Source organism: Ascaphus truei, chromosome 8 (assembly GCF_040206685.1).
Source record: "Ascaphus truei isolate aAscTru1 chromosome 8, aAscTru1.hap1, whole genome shotgun sequence".
Lineage (NCBI taxonomy): Eukaryota > Metazoa > Chordata > Amphibia > Anura > Ascaphidae > Ascaphus > Ascaphus truei.
In genome coordinates, this window is record NC_134490.1 from 85,895,255 (window position 1) to 85,915,540 (window position 20,286).

General features: G+C 46.1%; 1 protein-coding gene across 9 annotated transcripts in view; it reads left to right on the forward strand.

Moving 5' to 3' along the window:
• Positions 1-20,286, forward strand: part of SGMS1 (sphingomyelin synthase 1) — a 285,401-nt gene that overhangs the window by 237,861 nt on the left and 27,254 nt on the right. For all 9 annotated transcript variants that reach the window (XM_075612914.1, XM_075612913.1, XM_075612915.1 and 6 more), the window contains one exon: positions 9,958-10,075. In XM_075612914.1, coding sequence (XP_075469029.1) covers positions 9,958-10,075 — 118 coding nt within the window. The remainder of the gene's footprint in view (positions 1-9,957; positions 10,076-20,286) is intronic.

Below are 20,286 nucleotides of genomic sequence, written 5' to 3' on the forward strand. Positions count from 1 at the left end.
CCCCTGTCACCTCCTCTCCCACCACACACACACACCCCTGTCACCTCCTCTCCCACCACACACACACACCCCTGTCACCTCCTCTCCCACCACACACACACACACACCCCTGTCACCTCCTCTCCCACCACACACACACACACCCCTGTCACCTCCTCTCCCACCACACACACACCCCTGTCACCTCCTCTCCCACCACACACACACACACCCCTGTCACCTCCTCTCCCACCAAACACACATACACCCCCCCTGTCACCTCCTCTCCCACCAAACACACATACACCCCCCCTGTCACCTCTCCCACCACACACACACACACCCCTGTCACCTCCTCTCCCACCACACACACACACCCCTGTCACCTCCTCTCCCACCACACACACACCCCTGTCACCTCCTCTCCCACCACACACACACCCCTGTCACCTCCTCTCCCACCACACACACACACACACCTCTGTCACCTCCTCTCCCACCACACACACACACCCCTGTCACCTCCTCTCCCACCACACACACAAAGTGAGAAATGCAGTCACTGTTAAAGTAACATTTTCACTTCAAAATTGGAAAAATTGATACGTTTCTATTTTTAATTCCATCTTTGTGGCAATAATTGTTCTCTTTTATTTACTTGGCTAATGATTATAGCACAAATGGGGGGGGGGGGGGGGGTTTGCGTCAACAATTTGCCTGTATTTACAGCAACTTACATGCTGTCTTTTACAAAGGAAATATTTTAAAACGCTATATTAATATTATAAACGCTGTTAAGAAGTTATGTCCTATTTTATTTATTTATATCGTGTGAATCGCCTACGTTTTCCATTAGGTTTTTTTTTTTTTTTTAATGCGGACTGTCCTTTAACATTTCTCTCAGCACCTGTATAAAAGTAATTGTTGTGCCTTATTCCTCAGTGCTGCCCAATCTAAATTTTTAGTTAATTACTGTAACCCAGTCCTCAAGAGCTACCAACAGGTCAAGCTTTCAGGATATCCCTGCTTCAGCACAGGTGGCTCGAAGTCTGTGCCACTAATGATTGAGCCACCTGTGCTGAAGCAGAGAGATCCTGAGAGCCGGACCTGTTGGTAGATCTTGGGGACTGGGGTTGGCGACCCCTGCTGTAGAATGTGGATTTTGTTCCGGGAATACAATAGGCTTTTGCTTAAAGACAAGACCACACGTTTGCTGCCATTGGGATATATAACCCATATTAGGACAGGGTACTCGTGAAGGAAACTTGGATGAGACCATGTTTGTATTGTTGACCAACAAATAGTTCTGTATTGTTTCTCCCCACCCCCACTGATCACATACTGACACTATTTTGATGCGAAATAATATTGATGGGGCCTCTAAAAATAGCAACCAGTGTAACCCGCTTCAGCACAGCACAGTTCCTCGCTGCATCTTTCTGATTGCACTAGCATACTGTGTGCCAGCACGTCCTTGTACTAAAGCAAAGTCACTGGCTTTCTGTAATCCTTTAGCAAGGAACCCCCATTTATAGGTTTCATTGCTGATGCTCTCCATTGGTTGGTTAATAATTAAGTTAATTACAGTTCATACGAAACTGGTTAAACTAAAGTGACATAGCAAATTATAAGCAGGTTTCCACATATACCACCGTGGGTTTGTAAATCGAATGGTCGTATTTGAAATGTAATGAACAACGCTTATCTCTCAGACTAGAAGGGTTCGGGGCGGGTGCGTAAGAAACACTGTTTCTTATTAAGTATTATCCACGGCAAATTCTGCATCGTTGTTTTGTTTCGCTGTTTGGAGATAGGTGATGTATACCAGGGCTGGCCAACTCCAGCCCTCAAGGGCCACCAACAGGCCAGGTTTTCAGGGTATCCCTGCTTAACTTAACCTGTTGGTGGCCACCTCTGATGTATACCGTAAGTAATGACGCGAGCGTAGAGAAAGTGTTACAGGTCACAATGCATGGGCTTCGTTCTTAGTCGCCTGTATATTGTGGGCACTTAGATGGGCCGTTCTGCTTTGAATGAAAGTGCACTAAGGATAATGACTGATTTATCCTATAAGACCTAAGGGTGTACGTAATTGCAGAGCCCAAAAAACAAACAGATGCCCAAAGCTACTTCCAATGTGACAAAAATACACAGTGCAATACCTATATATTCTCTTGAAAAGGGGTCATTTAGTTCAACCCTTTGGACATACATCTTAACCCTTCTAGCCACTTCAAGGCACGCCCACTAGCACTCCTTTTGACACACACACTCACACACATATATATGTATGTATGTATGTGTATATATATGTATATATATATATATATATATATATACAAATATAGCTGTATGCTCATCTGCATGTCTTAGGCAGGTCTGCAACCCCTAAGCCTAAGACATGCAGATGAGCATACAGCTATATTTGCATATTTGCTTTCCTGTGGAGGGTTTTTGTCACTTTTTTTACTCACCATAACTTAACTCAGTATTATATATATATATATATATATATATATATATATATATATATACAGTGTTCGACAAACCTATACATTTACTCGCCCCGGGCGAGTGGATTTAACCCCCGGGCGAGTAAATTTTGGCCCAAGCAGCACACGTTTGGTACTAGGTGGCGAGTAGATTTTTTGGTGATTTGTCAACCACTATATATATATATATATATATATATATATATATATATATATATATATATATATATATATAGTAATGTTTGGGGTTTCTCAGAGCTTGTGGGGTATCTGTGCGTTTATTAATTGCAGAGCACAACCAGAAAAAAGCCATATTAGGCATAAAAAATTAGACATCCAGGGCAACTCAAATAGACAGATCAATTTATTGCAAAGCTCAGCTATAGATGGACAAGATGAAACGCACCTACGCGTTTCATGCCTGACCACTATCACTTTATCACTTGATAAAGTGCTCCGGCATGAAATGTGTAGGTGCGTTTCATCTTGTCCATCTATAGCTGAGCTTTGCAATAAATTGATCTGTCTATTTGAGTTGCCCTGGATGTCTAATTATTTTATGCCTAATGCCTGTAATATAGTGGGTGCGCTTTCACCGCCGTGCGCACGCGGCACTTAGAGTTGGCTGTGGTTAGCCAGCCGTTCTATGCTAGGGCTGCGCACGCAGTGAGCGTGGAGCCGGCCGATCGGGCGGAGGACTGTGAAAAGAATCTTTTGGCACAGCTACCACTCAGTGAGAGAGCAGCGGAGAGGAGAAAGGCTGTACACCTTGGGATATCTGTGTGCGCTGCTGCTATTGCTGCTGTTGTTGAGGCTGCGTGCTGCAAGGCTGCTGTGTGCCATCTAGAGGCAATAAAGAGAGACCTTGCTGATCTTACTAAAGACTATTGTGGGATTCTGGAGCATCCACCCTGGGACCGGGGTCAATTCTTCTATACGGGTCCTACCCCACATCCCTGGGAAGGTATAGAGGATGGAGGCGCTGCACCACCACTAAAAGAATGAGGCAACTACCCCAGAAGCCTGGTCCTGTGTCCCCAACTGTTACGCTGTGCTCACCACGGACAAGGAGGGACCCCGAAACTGAGGTGAGATGGGTAACAAACTGCACCCACAGCTACGGGGACACGCCTGGACAGTGGAAAATAGACGTCTGGGAGTATATGATAAAGTAAGATACTCGCCAGACGAGAAGGGAGGTTCCAGAAGATAGTTGGTACCGAGAGCCTGGGGTCCAGAGACGGGAGGTAGGTCGGAATTCGCAAACCGAGGTGAAGGGGTCGGGGAGTCCAGGAGGTCAGGATACAAACCAAGGGTCGAAGTCCAGAGCGGATACACAGCCAGGCCGGTTCGGTACGCAAGGGATCACTAAGGAGACAAAGAGACAGGAACTGAGGCAGGCACGACCGTGGTTAACACAGGTCATACAAAGCTATGCTCAGCCAAAGAATGAATGGCTGAGCAAGGTATAAGTAGGCGGAAGGACCAATAGGGAGAGGGAGAGTAACGAGGGAGCGGCCCCAGGGAAGATGGAGAGGCGCGCGTGGCCTCAGCTGGGGGCGGGAACTCCTCCTGAGGGAGGACGTAAAGGTCCTCGGCCGTGCGTGCGCATGCGCGAGTCAAGTAGCCGCCGCGTGGAGGGGAAGGGAGATCCCGCCCACGGCGGCGAGGAGGCAGAGCTGGAGCGGAGGCAGGTAAAGTCGCGGGAGGAACCACCTTAGAGAGAGGTGTTCCCCCGGACCTTACAGTGAGACGTGTGTGTGTGTGTGTGTGTGTGTGTGTGTGTGTGTGTGTGTGTGTGTGTGTGTGTGTGTGTGTGTGTGTGTGTGTGTGTGTGTATTTATCAAAGCTGCACTTTATGTTAATAAATTATTTATTCTCACAACATATCTGTTTGAAAGTTAATAATTTATTACTTAATAAAAAAACAATCTATATACACACACACCTGTGCACGTCGCTCACAGCACAGACCCGTACACACCAACTATAAAACAAGCCTAATTTTGCTTTTTTTCTGGCTGTGTCTGCAATTACTTACACCCTTGGGTCATCACGACTTTGAGCTGCACTCCCTGGATGCGATTGGACTGCTGTAGAAGCAAACCGGTAATGGGCCAGAGTGCCCTTCTTTACCTTGCTATAAAGTGAGCTATACATCAGCGGTGCGCAAACTGGGGGGCACATCCCCCGGGGGGGGCGGGACATTTGTCTGGGGGGGCGCGGGCGGTTGCAGAGGTCCCGCGCTCTTCCCCAAGGCATTTAAATTAAATGCCGGGGATCGCGTGAGGCCTGTGCAACAGTATCATTTACCGGGATTCAGGCGTGTCTCCATGGCAACACAGCGTAAAATGATGCCGCGGGGTCATGTGACGTCACCGGCGTCATGTCACAGGACCCCGGAGCGTCATTTGACGCAGGTAGGAGAGGAGGCGTGAGACCGGGGGAGGCCAGGCAGGGGGGTGCAGCTTCAAAAGTTTGCGCTCCCCTGCTATATATCAATATAGCAGGTTGGATAGATATCAGTGTGTCTCACACACTAGTAAATGATTTTAAAATAAAACATTTTGAACTTTTAACTTGTCTTATTAAGCGGAAATCTCCCATCTCCCCCGCACGCCCCCCCCCCCCCCCTTTTTTTTTTTTTTTTTTTTTTTTAAAGAATTGAAGCAGGGGGTCTCTGGAGCTGAACCCCATTAATTTCTGTTCCGGGACCCCCTGCTTCCGGACACACTTGCCTCCATTGGGTGTGCCGGTAGCCGCTCAGTCTCGCTAGCTGAGGTTCACGTAATGGCCGCTTTTCAAAGCTCCCGCGTCCTGCGGGCCAATAGGAAGCCGGGACGTCCTCTGGTGTGGCTTCCTGGCCCACATGGCGGGGAGCATTAAACTTGCAGGATACGCCGGCACCTCCTCCGCCGGTTTCTCTGGAAGCCGGGGGCCCCCGGGGCTACTTGGATTACTCCTTTAGAGCCGCAATCCTCGGTAACTACGTGACCCCTTCTTACTTTTAGTGTGGGACCCGTGGGGTCTTCCAGAACTGAACCATGCTATTGTCACCATTCAGAGAGACACCCAGTGACAGATTTCCTGTTAGGCGTGGGGTGGCAAAAATGTCCGCCCCATATACATTTGCCGGGCTCTCGGGCCTGATGGGAAGTCACTTACATATGCCGGGCGCCTCCTTGCTGTCTCCTTTCTGCCGCCCTCCTCCTCCTTCCGATTCGCAAGTGGCGGCACACAGCATCTCGTTGCCATGGTAACGTGACGTCATGCCGTCAGTTGACGCCGCGAAGTCGCGTTGCTCTGGCAACGAGATGCCCTGTGACACCCGCCGCGTCTTTTGACACTGCGAACCGGAACGAGGAGGAGGGCGGCAGAAAGGAGGCAGCCGGCACATGTAAGTGCCATGGGGGTTTCGAAATCCGCCGCTGGACCCTCCAGTTCCCAAGATAAAGTACTTACCTGGGAATTTACCAGCATACTTCCTCCTTTTGAAAGGGGGTTTAAGTGACTGTCCAATAGGAAACCAAAGCCGAAGTTTCAGCTTCCTATTGGTCACGCCATTTTGTTTTTCCTGGAGAGAAATTTAAACACTTAATTCACCGCTAAGTATCTCACGAACTCCTGTGAATCGCGGTGCTGAAACCGGCGTGACCCCTGCAGCACTGGGCGGGCACATGGCAGCAACAGCCAATTTTCAGGAAACGGGAGAGGGCCCCTGCTGTCTCCTCCCAGGGCAGACTGCGTCTGGCGCTCCATGGGAACGCAGGACGTGATCTAAACAGGAAAGACCACCTCCCTGGGCATGACATAGCCACTACCTCATGGGGCCCCTGGCGTGCCAAACCACATGACTTGTAGGGTTAAATAGTGTTTTTATGGTTTAGTATGAAAAGATTAAAGAAGCAGTAGGATCTTAATATAGAAGATAAACATAGCATAAACAGCTAATAATTATTAGGAGTATCCTAATTAGTCAGGAACACTGCCTTTGAAGCAGATGAATGGCGTTCAAATCTCCGTGTCTGCTTACTCCTTGATGATGTGGCAAGTCACTTTATCTCTGCACCTCAGGCAGCAAAAATGACATTATTATATCACTGAAGCAGGGGGTCTTTGTGCCTGGAGAACTCAGAGTGCAGATGTAGCCAGTGTTATCACCCCGTCAACACGGAATAGCACAGGAAATAATGCCATGAGCATCACACGCGTTACCATTGTTTTCAGTGGCGCTTGTGATGAAGCTCGCAGTAATAACATGGCAGTGTTAACGTACCGCATTGCGCTCACGGGTGTAATAACATTTGCTATAGTATATCTGTAAGTCCGTGTTTCTCACTATTAAACGTTAAAGGGGATAAGAAGATAAAGTGACGCATTAGGAGTGCTAATTTGCATGTCATTACCCAGAATGCCTGGCTGCGGTGGAATTACTGTATGCAGTGTTATTATGGGGTAATGCAGGTTTAGGGGGCCTGTCTCAGTAATGGTAATGTACTCAAGTGTTCTTGATCATTAGTGTACTCTACAGTGGAGAGTTTTACTCCCCATACCTTGTTTGTATATCATTATTAAACCATTTTATGATGGTGCGGGAAGGTGGCCGATATCATTTAGAACTTGTTTCCAAAAACATGGCTTCAAGTTGCATTGCCTTGAATTTCCCCAGTGACGTCACGGAGCTGGTTCGCCCTCATTGGGTGAACCGCTCACGTGACCGGCCTGTCGCGCCGGCAAGCGGGGGAATTTTAAATTCCCCTAAGACCTGCGCTTCCGCAAGCGTGCGGAAGCGCAGGTGAGCCCCTACTAAAGCCGCTCTAATTGCGGCTGTAGGGGCTCAGTGCTGAGCGGGAGCGCGCGTCAGCACGCTTCCGCCAGCAAGCAACTAACATGGCCAAGGCCTTAGCTGCCATTGCTCTGCAATGCATTGCCAGGCCTTCCAAAATTTGGTACACAGTAGATCTTTCTATCTGGGATAGGGGGACTTCCAAGCAAGGGACCATCTCATATTAAGGTTTCTAAACATGTGCAATTAGACCTGGCTACCGGTTAAACTGAAGGTTCAGGGTTTCAAACAACAGGAAGCCCCCCCTCCCCAACAGGTCAGGTTTTAAGGATTTTCCTGCTTTAGCACAGGTGGCTCAATCAATCTTGAGGACTGGAGTTGAGATCTCCTGTGTTAGGTGAGCAGAAATCGGTACAGTTAGTGTAGAGCACGATACATAGGTATAGAGGGGGGGGGGTGGTTGCATTTCTCCCACCTCCCCTCCACACCAGGAAAAAGGTTAGATTTGCCGTGGACCCTTCGGCGCTCAAGGGGTTAAGTCTTAAGGTGGCCATCTTTGATTTATTCCCATCACTGGGGGGCTGAAATGCAACGAGATTAATTATTAGCTTCCTGCTTGGTCTGACACGGCACAAACTGTTCCTCGTTTCCACACACATAAATGTCACAATAAGAGGGTGATTGAAAGATTTGTACTTTCCCAGAAGTATTAGCCAGGAACAATTGTCATTGTCTCTGTGCACTTAAGATTACAAGTCATACATGACATCACATATTCAATGATGGCACAGTCTGTTCATCAAGAGTGTGTAAAGGCAAAGTCCCCACCCGCTCATATCTATTAGCTCTCTTATTAGAATGAGGATACGGGCCGATGAAACATTTGATTAACCCTCCCCCAATCAGATGCCCCCAAGAATGTGTGCTTCATTTCCAATGTACTGAAGGGAACTAAATCTGCTCTCATTTGTTTTAGGTCATTACAAAAAAAATGTTTTGTTTTTTTGTGGGGGATGGGGATGGGGGGCCAGCTACGTATCGAGGAACTCGCCTTCCAAGTAGTTTTCGGTTTGGGGGATATGTGCATGTATGTATAGATACTGGGAATTTTCTTTGATGGCTGCATTTGCGTTTCCAAGCTTCTGTCAAATTGGGTGTGTTTAGAGAGACAAATTTTATCGGACTATTTTGGAAATCCTATATTGCGCGCAACACACACTTGAAAAACGTAGGCGCCAGCTATCATTTTTAGGAGGCAGTGTTTTGAGTTGAGCCGCACGGGGTGGGGCTGGCAGGGGTTGGCTTTGCTGGCCAGTCACTGCCGTGGCTGGTCTCAGGTCGCCCTATCCTATTTTCTGCTCTTGCTAGTATGGGGCGTGCTTTTTGTAGTCGCGGTAGTGACTCCCAAGAACGCAGGCTGCAGGGGGGGAATTTTAGGCGTGTGTGTGTAAATATACATACTTGTATTAAGCCTGCTGTTTCCAGATAATATTATTTAATATGAAATTGAAAGCTACATGGTTGGAAATTTAAATGTATTCTTTTTAAAGCCCAAATGGTTTATAACAACATAAATTAATAACATACTGTATTAGGAAGAACTGAAAACAAAAGGGGTGTTGGGAGAGAGTAAGACTCCTAACTTTTGAAACATACACATTGAGACTGAAGTGTCGTTCCCGAGATAATTACGGATTATCTTACCAGTATTATCACCTTTTTACTTTATTTATTTTTAAAGGGGATTTAAATGGCCATATAATAGGAAGCCACAGCTGATGATGTTGCAGCTTCCTATTGGTCCAAGATTTGACAGCTGTTTTTCTTTCCCCTGAGGGGAGATTTAAACTGGTAACTTCCCTGGTAGGTGTCTTGTGAACTGGGGAAAATAGCAAGGTTCAACTCGAGAGGATCCGCCTGTTCCCATCATTAAAACAATTAATAACACAGAAGAGTGGGCCTTCTGGAATGTTTTTCTTGTCCACATCTTTATTGGGTTACGCTTATAGTACTGTCGACGCGACCCGTGATGTCGCTGGCGGCTAGGGGCTGTGTGATTGGCTGCTGCAAGTCACGTGGTGTGGCGGTCTCTAAATCTCAATCTTTTGACTACAGTGATTTTTGTCGCTGTGACGTCACAAGTTGCTGTCGCTACGGACTACATTGAGTTGCTTTGCGGCTGCACGCAGTCGCTGTAGCCAGGACTATAACCGCAGCCTTTTGGTACATAAATATCTCTTGACTTATGGTGTATTATTAAACACAACAAAAAAAATTCATTGGGTTTTTAACAATCCTGTGTAGTGCAAGCACTCGGTCCCATACAGCTAACACCATTTCTACATGTTTTATAATGTAACAGGCCCTTAGTAAAAGTCTATAATGTATGCCAACAATCAAACTCCAAGTAACACAATAACAAAACATGTCAATGTTTTGGGGACCTGAAATGTGAAGCACTTTAGAAAATTCACAATGCAGTCCGTTTCGACATATTTTGCATCTTCTAAAAACAATATAATAAAAATGGTTGTGATTCCTTTTCATGTATTCCATTTTGATCCTTTCAACTATTGTACATTACGGGTTTAAATATTTAATACAATAATTTTTCTAAAAATCTTCGCGATTAATATTACAGTGTGTGTTTTTTTTTGTCATATTGCCTGTATTAATTCTTTCTATGTTTTCTTCCTCTAGGTCAATCATTAGCCGAAGATTTTTTTGTTTAGTGGGTACTCTGTACCTATATCGGTGTATAACTATGTATGTAACAACACTCCCAGTTCCTGGAATGCACTTCAATTGTTCTCCTAAGGTACGTGGTCTTTCCTATGGATCTTGATAGGATGTGTAAGCTTGAATCCACAGTGCTGAGCCCTCCCATTACGCAGTCACCAGGCAGGTTTCTCAGAGCCCGACACATGATGTCCGCCGTGAGTGTTGAGCGGGGTAGGCTGCAATTGTGTGGGAAGAGGGAATTGTTGAGAGGCTGGGGAGGGGGGCAGGGTGGCGTAGGTGTCAAAGCCTAGCACGGAGGATTGTCCGAACCCTTGATGTTGGCTGACGGTATGCCGCTCCTTCTCCAGGTACCGTTGTCCTGGCTATCACCCACTGCTGGCAGCCCTGCACATACGTTCTAGTTTCTGTGGGAGTAGTGTTGGGGTGAGACCTTGTGCATTGGAGGAAAAAGTACCAATGTTGTACATAACCTAGATAGATAAGAAAGTTGATTGTTAGTAATGCTGCTTAAAATACATATAATTCTATTTTTTTTTTTGCTTTTGCTCTCAGGGGTGAGCAAACTGCCCCCCCCCCCCCCCCCCCCCGCCTGCTCCCCTCCCCTGTTCGCGCACTGCCCTCCATACCTTGTCTCTGTGGGGTCACGTGACCCTGCAGCTTCATTTGATGCTGCGTTGCCAAGGTAAGGGAAGAGTCAGGGGCCTCACGCAACCCCCTGGCATTAATTTAAATGCCTTGGGGGGAAATTTAAACCGCTGCGCCCCCCCCCCCCCCCCCCCTCCCATCCCCCCCTGGAAAATCTTGCGTCCCCAGTTTGCGCACTGCTGCACTATAGTAAACTTGTTAATTAGTAAGAATTTACTACAAATATTACGTTAATGGAGCTATTTCTGCTATAGCTGTTTGGGGCAACCAGCTAATTAAATAAGATGTCACAGTCACACACTGCACATGAGTAAGGTGCCTGTGAGATTTTACAATGTCACACTGCTTACTCATATGAAGAACGCCAATGTTGTTCCATTCAAAGGTGTTACAGCTACAACAAACGTATATTTCTCCAGAACCACACATGCTGCTAGAACTTTTGACATAAAACAACTTTTTTCGTAAAGAATTCACTCCGTGTTTAGTACAGTGGTTAACAAAGAACATCAAGTATATCACAAATATCTATTACATTAATAGGTAAACCTTTCTGTATAGATAGTATATAATTATAGTATTGGCACCAAAGAAAATAGTCCATAAATTGCATAACTTTTTATTGGACCAACATAAAATGATACGTACAAAAAGTGGGGGTGGGAGGGGCTTTGTTCTTTCTCCAACAGCATCATTGTCTCTCTTAGATATATTGCATCACCCCAACAGTAAAATTGTGCGCTATTTACTTGTGCAAAAAATGGACACATTTCTTTTTTTTCTTTTTCTTGTGGTACACATATGGTCGTTTATTACTCTTTCGCCTTTTCTCTAATAGTGCTTCTGAGATCAGATGCATTGTAAGGAACCCCAACCCTCTCTAATAGCACATCTGAGATCAGATGCATTGTAAGGAACCCCAACCCTCTCTAATAGCGCATCTGAGATCAGATGCATTGTAAGGAACCCCAACCCTCTCTAATAGCGCGTCTGAGATCAGATGCATTGTAAGGAACCCCAACCCTCTCTAATAGCACGTCTGAGATCAGATGCATTGTAAGGAACCCCAACCCTCTCTAATAGCGCGTCTGAGATCTGATGCATTGTAAGGAACCCCAACCCTCTCTAATAGCGCATCTGAGATCAGATGCATTGTAAGGAACCCCAACCCTCTCTAATAGAGCGTCTGAGATCAGATGCATTGTCAGGAACTCCAACCCTCTCTAATAGCGCGTCTGAGATCTGATGCAATGTAAGGAACCCCAACCCTCTCTAATAGCGCGTCTGAGATCTGATGCATTGTAAGGAACCCCCAACCCTCTCTAATAGCGCGTCTGAGATCTGATGCAATGTAAATTCTTGTCTTGGTTTATTAGGGAGATTGGACAATATGATTCTGGTTTTAATGGATCTTTTCCTGATTTGTGAAAAATGCTAATGTGTGCAGTTTGGCTTGAATCTAAAAGTGTTGCTTCTTTCAAAAAATGTAATTCAATGATTCTCAGCGGGTTTGCCACCTCTATATTTAGAATTTTATTTAAAGTATTCACCGGTCAGACCATCCCGTCCTGGTGCTTTGTAGTTTATTTTTTATTGTTTCTGTTATTTCTTTTGCTGTGTTTTGTACAGTGAAGTAGTTTCATCTCTACTTTTGTGATTTTAGGTAACTGTACAGCTGCAGCGGCCGTTATTTAAAAAAATCACGACACCGTTTTCGTGTGCTCTGCTGTACTCCACGCGGCATGAACGCGGCTTATCGCCCCAGCACCCGCGCTTATCGCGATTGCTTTGTTTGCATTTCATGGATTCTGTTTCTTTGGGTGCAATGAAATGAATGAATTGTAATGTGTACAGTACTGTGCTACTGTGTCAATTTCAGGTGTTTAACAACCAGAACACTAAAATGCCAAGTTCTGCACTTGCGTCTTAAGGCGGTACGGTTGGAAGAAATCCCGCGCCATGATGTGGGTATTCCGAGGTATACAACGCGTGATTTGTTACAATTATGGCCGCTGCATCTGTGTGTTTAAAGTATTTTTTTCCCTCTTTCCGCTGTATAAAGACGCCCATTGACATTTTTTTAAATACTTCATTTGTTTTTTTCGGCTCACATGTTCTTTTTGATGTTTCATCTCGTATCTTGGTAATGGGTGTGGTTTCTGAAATTCTTTTCTAAATGACTCAGCAATGTGCGTGTCTTGTTTCAGTATGGGGAGTATAGTTTTCTTTGAATTGACGTGTCTTGCTTTCCTTCTTTTTTAACATGCTGCTATTTTTTTTTTTGCAAATAACGTGGCATATTATTTAGTGTAGGAGAAAGTTTGGATTCCCTGCAAGCTTTGGTGAGTTCATTGCTTGCAGAGGCAAATTATTATACCCTTTAAAAAAATTTTTTTTAAATCTGGCAAGATAGGATATAATATACCCCCTTAGGATATAATATGCCCCCTTAGGATATATTATTTGCCCCCTTAGGATATAATATGCTGCCCTTTGATTCCCAATATAGCAACAGGTCTTATACTGCATGTGCTCCTTATTTGTTTCTGCATCGTCTCCCATTTATTTATCAAATAATTTCTTAAATGTTAATTATTTGCTAAATAGTTGTGTATTCTTTATATATTCGTGCCATTTTTGTTCTATTCCCACCTTTATATCTAGCCTTACTACTGCGTGGTCTGATATTACTATCGCTCTCTTATATGTGTGCCAGGTATTTTCCCTTTGGGTGCGGGCTAATTAAAATGCAATCTATTCTGGAAAAAGTGTTATGTACATTTGAGTAAAATGAATATTCTCTCTTGATTGGATTTAGATTTCTCCGACGATCTCTTACTCCCAGAATTTCCCTGAAAAGCTGCATATTTTTGTTCTGTTATTTCTTGCTGTGCTTACTCTTGTCCCTGATCTATCTAGATAATTATCCTGTATTGAGTTCATATCGCCTCCTATTATCAAGTTATTGGTTCTACTGTATACATTTTTTTACAGCAGTATCCTGAAAGATATTTGAATTATGATCATTTTGGACCATAAATATTGCAGTGTGTAATTTTCCCCTAATATTTTGATTTCCGCCTGTGCTACAGGTCAAAACAATTTCCATTGGTATATTTGTGTTAATATTGGACCCCTGCCTCCTTCCCTTTTGCTGGGGAGGAGATGCAGTCTGACTAAGTGTCTCAGCAGTTTGATGCTTTCTTTAGCATGTAAATGTGTTTCTTGCAGGTAGTCAATGTCTGCTTTTACCATTTTAAAATCATTTTGCACCTTTTTTCTTTGAATGGGGTTATTTAACCCCTTAACATTCCATGACATGGCTCATTTTCTGTGTACATATTGTGTTTCATCTGGTTCCCTATACTTTGTCTTGTAGCGTCTTGACCTTTTCTTCAGTTTGTACCCCCGTTACCCCCCCCCCCCCAAGATTTTCAAGTATAACTTTTAACTCATAACTTTTTATATAACGTTTTCTTGTAACTGACTTTTCCGACAGAGAACTACTATTGATCTAATATTATTTTGATCAATAGGAATATATACTATGACCCCCCCCCCATCCTCTCCTTCCCTGTACCCTGCTGCTGTAAGATCTTTGCGTGCTTCCCTCTCTTTCTGATTATTTTTTATTTGTATTTCTCCCCCTTCTTCCCCCCCCTCCCAATCTCTACTTATTTAGATGTATGCCGTTTATCCGTTTTTAAATATCTATGCACAACAGCCATAGTTTGTTTTCTAATATTTTGAATCACATACCACCCCTGTCCTGTAGCACATAAAGCGTACATTCTTATGCTATACGTCCTTTGACCATCTGTGGACTTCTCTCACGTCTATCTTGAGGGTCGCGTTCTCTGCTGTCCGTCTCATTCCTGGCGCCCCTGTCTGCGCCATGGTATTGCTGTCTCATTGCCTGCACATATTCCTCCACTTTCTTGTACTAAGTACATGTCTTTCTGCCAGAGTGTCTGAATATCTTCAAAGTAGCAGCATATTCTTGTGAGGACATTAAGAAATCTTAACTTCCCCAGTGATCATTGGTTCATTTGTAATCCTTGCTGTAGAGGTGCGCAATCCTTGGAGCATTCACGGTAAATACCACACTAACGCGGTTATCTGCCAAAAATAATACGTAACTATTGTTGTTTTGCATGTGAATGTATTATGCTGAATTCTTGGCAAGAACTCCTCAGTTACAGCCTTTGCCAATGTTTTATAGTCCATTTATGAAGTTGTGCATGCTAGTGTCCGATCTTGAAGCCTGCTTGTCAGACATATTTGTCTCATGTCTTTCATCTACCATTTTAGGACGTTTGTCTGCTTTCTCTTGCCTTTTGGGTGCCATGGGATGTTGCTTAGGGAAATATTTTTCCATGGATGATTCTGGTCTAGGAGTTTGTATCTGTTTGTAGGAATCTGTAGGCTTTTGGAAAGATCTGCTGAAAATAGTCATTATTTATTCTTGTTTATTATCTTGCTGCTTGCTAGCAGGGCGAGTCTAAGGCCATGGCCATGTTTTCTGCTTGCTGGCGGAAGCGTGCTGACGCGCGCTTCCGCTCAGCACTGAGCCCCTACAACCGCAATTAGAGCGGCTTTAGTAGGGGCTCACCTGCACTTCCGCGCGCTTGCGGAAGCGCAGGTCTTAGGGGAATTTAAAATTCCCCCGCTTGCCGGCGCGACAGGCCGGTCACGTGAGCGGTTCGCCCAATGAGGGCGAACCAGCTCCGTGACGTCACTGGCCCGCCCCCGGCCAGTGACGCGCCCGCCCCCGGCCCACCCCCTGACGGCTGCTGACAGCGCGTGCGGTTAGCAACCGCAGGGCCAGGGAAAGCGAGCGGGGACTTGCCCATATACATTTATGTAACTAAAAGCGGCAAGCTCAGTGCAGTCAGCGCTAGCGGTGCCGCTGCGGCCATAGAGAGCTGCGGTGGGCTGCAGGGAGGTACAGATAATCTCCGGTTTCTTTTGCTGTTTTTTCTTTTAGCAGGGTCTAGGGGCTTTTCCTTTCAAGGCTCAACAGAGCTCCTCTCTGTTTCCTTCCCTGTCGGCGCCATAACCGGAGTTCCCGGTACAATATTCAAATGACCAGAAAATTGCCAGGAACACATTAGTGATGCCCAGGGAACCCGAGGACTCCTAAGAACCCCTGTTGAAAAACACTGTTTTATAATGTCATGATAATATCAAGAGATTTTAGGTATTTTAATCCCACCTGGTGCTTCAGGGGTCAATGAGCTACAATTGGTTTAAAAAATACAAACATGCTGGGTTTGAAACAGGTCAGGACTGTTTTCTTGGGTCTGCTCTGAGCTTCAAAGGGACGTAATTGTGGTGCGGGGGTGGGGGCTGTCATGGATAGCCCACTAAAAGTGACACGTGGGGTCTAGGGGCCGTAAACTTTAATCTGATACTTGTCTGTCCGCATCAAAGTTTATGAATAATCGCTGATACGTTTCAGAGAAAGGTGACCCACAGGATAAGCCCTCATTGAAGGTCTTTATTAAAAATGAGAATATCATGTCTTATTATCTCCTCTGCATAATAAGAGTTACACATCTGTAATCATGTCACTGAGGGGCATGTTCTGACATCACACACTGCATGTTTAAGAGGTAATAAGGGACAAATATTTATTTGTCATTCAGGTTTAGTGGTGAGACGGTCATGCTTAGTCTTGTTGCGTCCGCCATGAGTGCCTGAATGTATTGATGTGACTCACGTGTGTGTGTGTGTGTTAGTTAAGGAAAGTTATTAATACATTTATTTATGGAAGTGTTTAGTTCAAACATAATTTTGTAGGAGGTTTTTTTCTCTGTCGTAAAACTGTCAATTTCACAGCTGATTTACAACAGGGGCTGGGTTTATGTTTCAATGGGAAAGAATACTACTACACACACACACGCACACAGAAATCGGGCAGGGGGGAGGGAAATCAGACTCTCAGACCCACTCTCTCTCTCAGACCCACTCTCTTGCTCAGACCCACTCTCTCTCTCAGACCCACTCTCTCTCTCTGACTCTCAGACCCACTCTCTCTCTCAGACTCTCAGACCCACTCTCTCTCTCAGACTCTCAGACCCACTCTCTCTCTCAGACTCTCAGACCCACTCTCTCTCTCACTCTCAGACCCACTCTCTCTCTCTCAGACCCTCTCTCTCTCTCAGACCCACTCTCTCTCTCAGACCCACTCTCTCTCTCAGACCCACTCTCTCTCTCAGACCCACTCTCTCTCTCAGACCCACTCTCTCTCTCAGACCCACTCTCTCTTTCTCAGCCCCACTCTCTCTTTCTCAGACCCACTCTCTCTCTCTCTCAGACCCAGTCTCTCTCTCTCTCTCAGACCCAGTCTCTCTCTCTCTCTCTCTCAGACCCACTCTCTCTCTCAGACCCACTCTCTCTCTCAGACCCACTCTCTCTCTCAGACCCACTCTCTCTCTCAGACACACTCTTTCTCTCTCAGACACACTCTCTCTCTCTGACCCACTCTCTCTCTCAGACACACTCTCTCAGACCCACTCTCTCTCTCTCTCACACACACTCTCTCTCTCTCTGACACACTCTCTCTCTCTCAGACACACTCTCTCAGACACACTCTTTCTCTCTCAGACACACTCTCTCTCTCAGACACACACACACACTCTCTCTGACACACACAGGGGGAGGGAAATCTGATCGGGGGGGGGGGGATCGGAGCAGGTGCCCTCCGCAACTGCTGCTCGGTGTGGGGAGAAGGAGGACCGTGTAAGTGCGCAAGGGGGGGGGAATCTGAGCAGGGGGGATCGGAGCAGGTGCCCTCCTCCGCAACTGCTACCCGGTGTGGGGAAGAGGGCTGTGTAAGTGCACAGGGGGGGGGGGGGTCGGAGCAGGGCGGGATCGGAGCAGGTACCCTCCACAACTGCTGCCCGGTGTGGGGAGGAGGAGGAGAGGCGGTAGTGAGGTGTCTCTACCACCGCAGACTCGTTCTAGCCTCTTATACCCCCTCCCCCCCCCCCCCCCCCATCCCCCACTCCTCTTATACCCTCTCCCCCCCCGGAGCGCTGCTTACCCGCGCCGCCCTGGTGATACTCAGGTCCTTAATCACCTCAGGCGGCTGCTGCCACACACAGACAGTGACACACAAACACAGAGACAGTGACACACACACACACACACACACACACAGAGACACACACACACACACACAGAGACACACACACACAGAGACAGTGACACACACACACACACACACAGAGAGACACACACACACACAGAGACACACACACACAGAGACAGTGACACACACACACACGCACAGAGACAGTGACACACACACACACTCACAGAGACAGTGACACACACACACACACACACACACCGAGACAGTGACACACACACCGAGACAGTGACACACACACACACACAGACAATGACACACACACACAGAGACAGTGACACACACACACACACACAGAGACAGTGACACACACAGAGACTGTGACACACACACACACACACACACACACACACACATAGACAGTGACACACACACACAGTGACAGTGCCAGACACACAGTGACAGTGCCAGACACACAGTGACAGTGACAGACACACACAGTGACATTGCCAGACACACACAGTGACATTGACACAGACACACACACACAGTGACATTTACACAGACACACACACAGTGACATTGACACACACACACACACACACACACACACACAGTGACATTGACACACACACACACACACACACACACAGTGACATTGACACACACACACACACACACACACACACACACACAGTGACATTGACACACACACACAATGACTGAGACAGACACACACACACACACACACACACACAATGACTGAGACAGACACACACACAATGACACACAGTGACACACACACAATAAGCCCACCTCTGCAAACACACACAAAAATAATGCATCTCCCCCCTTGGGGTGGGTAAGGTGCCTGAGAGTAGGTATAAGGTGGCATTTGGGTTACCTGGGGCCCGTGGATGGGCTGCTGGAGCTGCATAGGTAGCCAGTGCAGCTGAGAGACTGTCAGGGGCGGAGCCTAAAGGGAGGGACAGAGGGGCGGAGCTTAATCAGCCCGGCAATACTGGAGGAGAGAAGGGAGGGGGCAGTGCTGTAGGAAGAGGCGGGCCAAAAAAAAAATTGGCAGAGTGACAGCACGGGCAGCCAATCGGGAAAGGGGGAGTTTTAAAAAAATATATATATTTTTTTTTTTTAAACCTTTCTCTCAGGCTTGCTTCCCGGGGGCCGGACGAAATGTAAGGCCCGCGGGCCGGACATTCCCCACCCCTGTTCTACAGCCTGTCCTTCAGAAGAATCTGCCCTCGCAATGGAGTTGGATCACCTCTCCCCTCAGGGAGATCACCCCCTGTGCCAGGTCCCTGGACACAGTGTAGGCACTCTCTGGGCATGTCAGCTTTACTGCTCACTATAGAACCACTCTCTTGAACTCTTAGTTAACACACTTGACACCTAACTTTGGGCAGTGCTGTCTCTTTATATACCTTAGGAAATAGCCCCACCTCTTATGTCACTAACAGTGGACTCAGATTATGTTACCACTCCCCTTGAATATATATGACACCTCACCAGGGTGTGAGGGCAAACCTCCATGATTGATGCTGGCAATCCTGCATATTTACCAGGCTTACTGCCAGCATGAGAGAGAACTGTATGCCATTTTTAAACATGGCTACATGTATAATTTGCAGGGCTCGTCAAACTCGCCCGCTCGCCTGTGGTGAGTAGATATTACTAGCTGGCGAGACATTAAGAAGCTTCTTTCATATACGGGAAGCAGGATTTAGCCTCCAGAGATTGGTGGGCAGGCAGCAGGGAACGGAACGCTCGTTAGTCACGGTACTGACAGCACAGCGTCGCTCTCGTGGGTTCCGGACAGTCTGTCAGGAGGTTGTCGCTCTCGTGCGGTGCTGCAGCTCACGGAGATCTGTTGCTTTCTTATCTTCACATGATTTCCTACAGTTTCGTAGCATGGACGCTTCTTCATAGGGACCCTTTAATAATCTACTTTAGGATTTGAGCACCAGTGTAGCGACCAGCCATGCCATTAAATAAAACACTTTTGGGCAGAGGGGAGGAGGGGGCGAGTCCCTTTCTTGTCTGGTGAGCAGCGTTTTGCATAATTTGTCGAGCCCTGATAATATGCATAACCAGGACTATTTTTATGGGAAAACTCTGGAAACTGCATTTATGGATTAACTGTCAAGTCCATATAATTAAGTAATAATCCCCTCAGAACAGGGCATTATTGGCCAGTAATGCCCTGTTCTGATGGGATTATTACTATTATAGGCTAAATGTAGGTTTATTTCATAAATAAGACACACTTGTATAGTTATATAGATTTTGTTTATTAAAATAAAATGGTAAATACATTAAACCACCTCTATATACATTTACACTGCAGCTATCTATATCCACACTGCCTCCCCCTCTGACACTGCAGCTCTAGATATATATATATATATATACATATATATATATATATATATATATATATATATATATATACATACACATACATCAGCTACACACACACACACACACACACACACACACACACACACACACACACACACACACACACACAC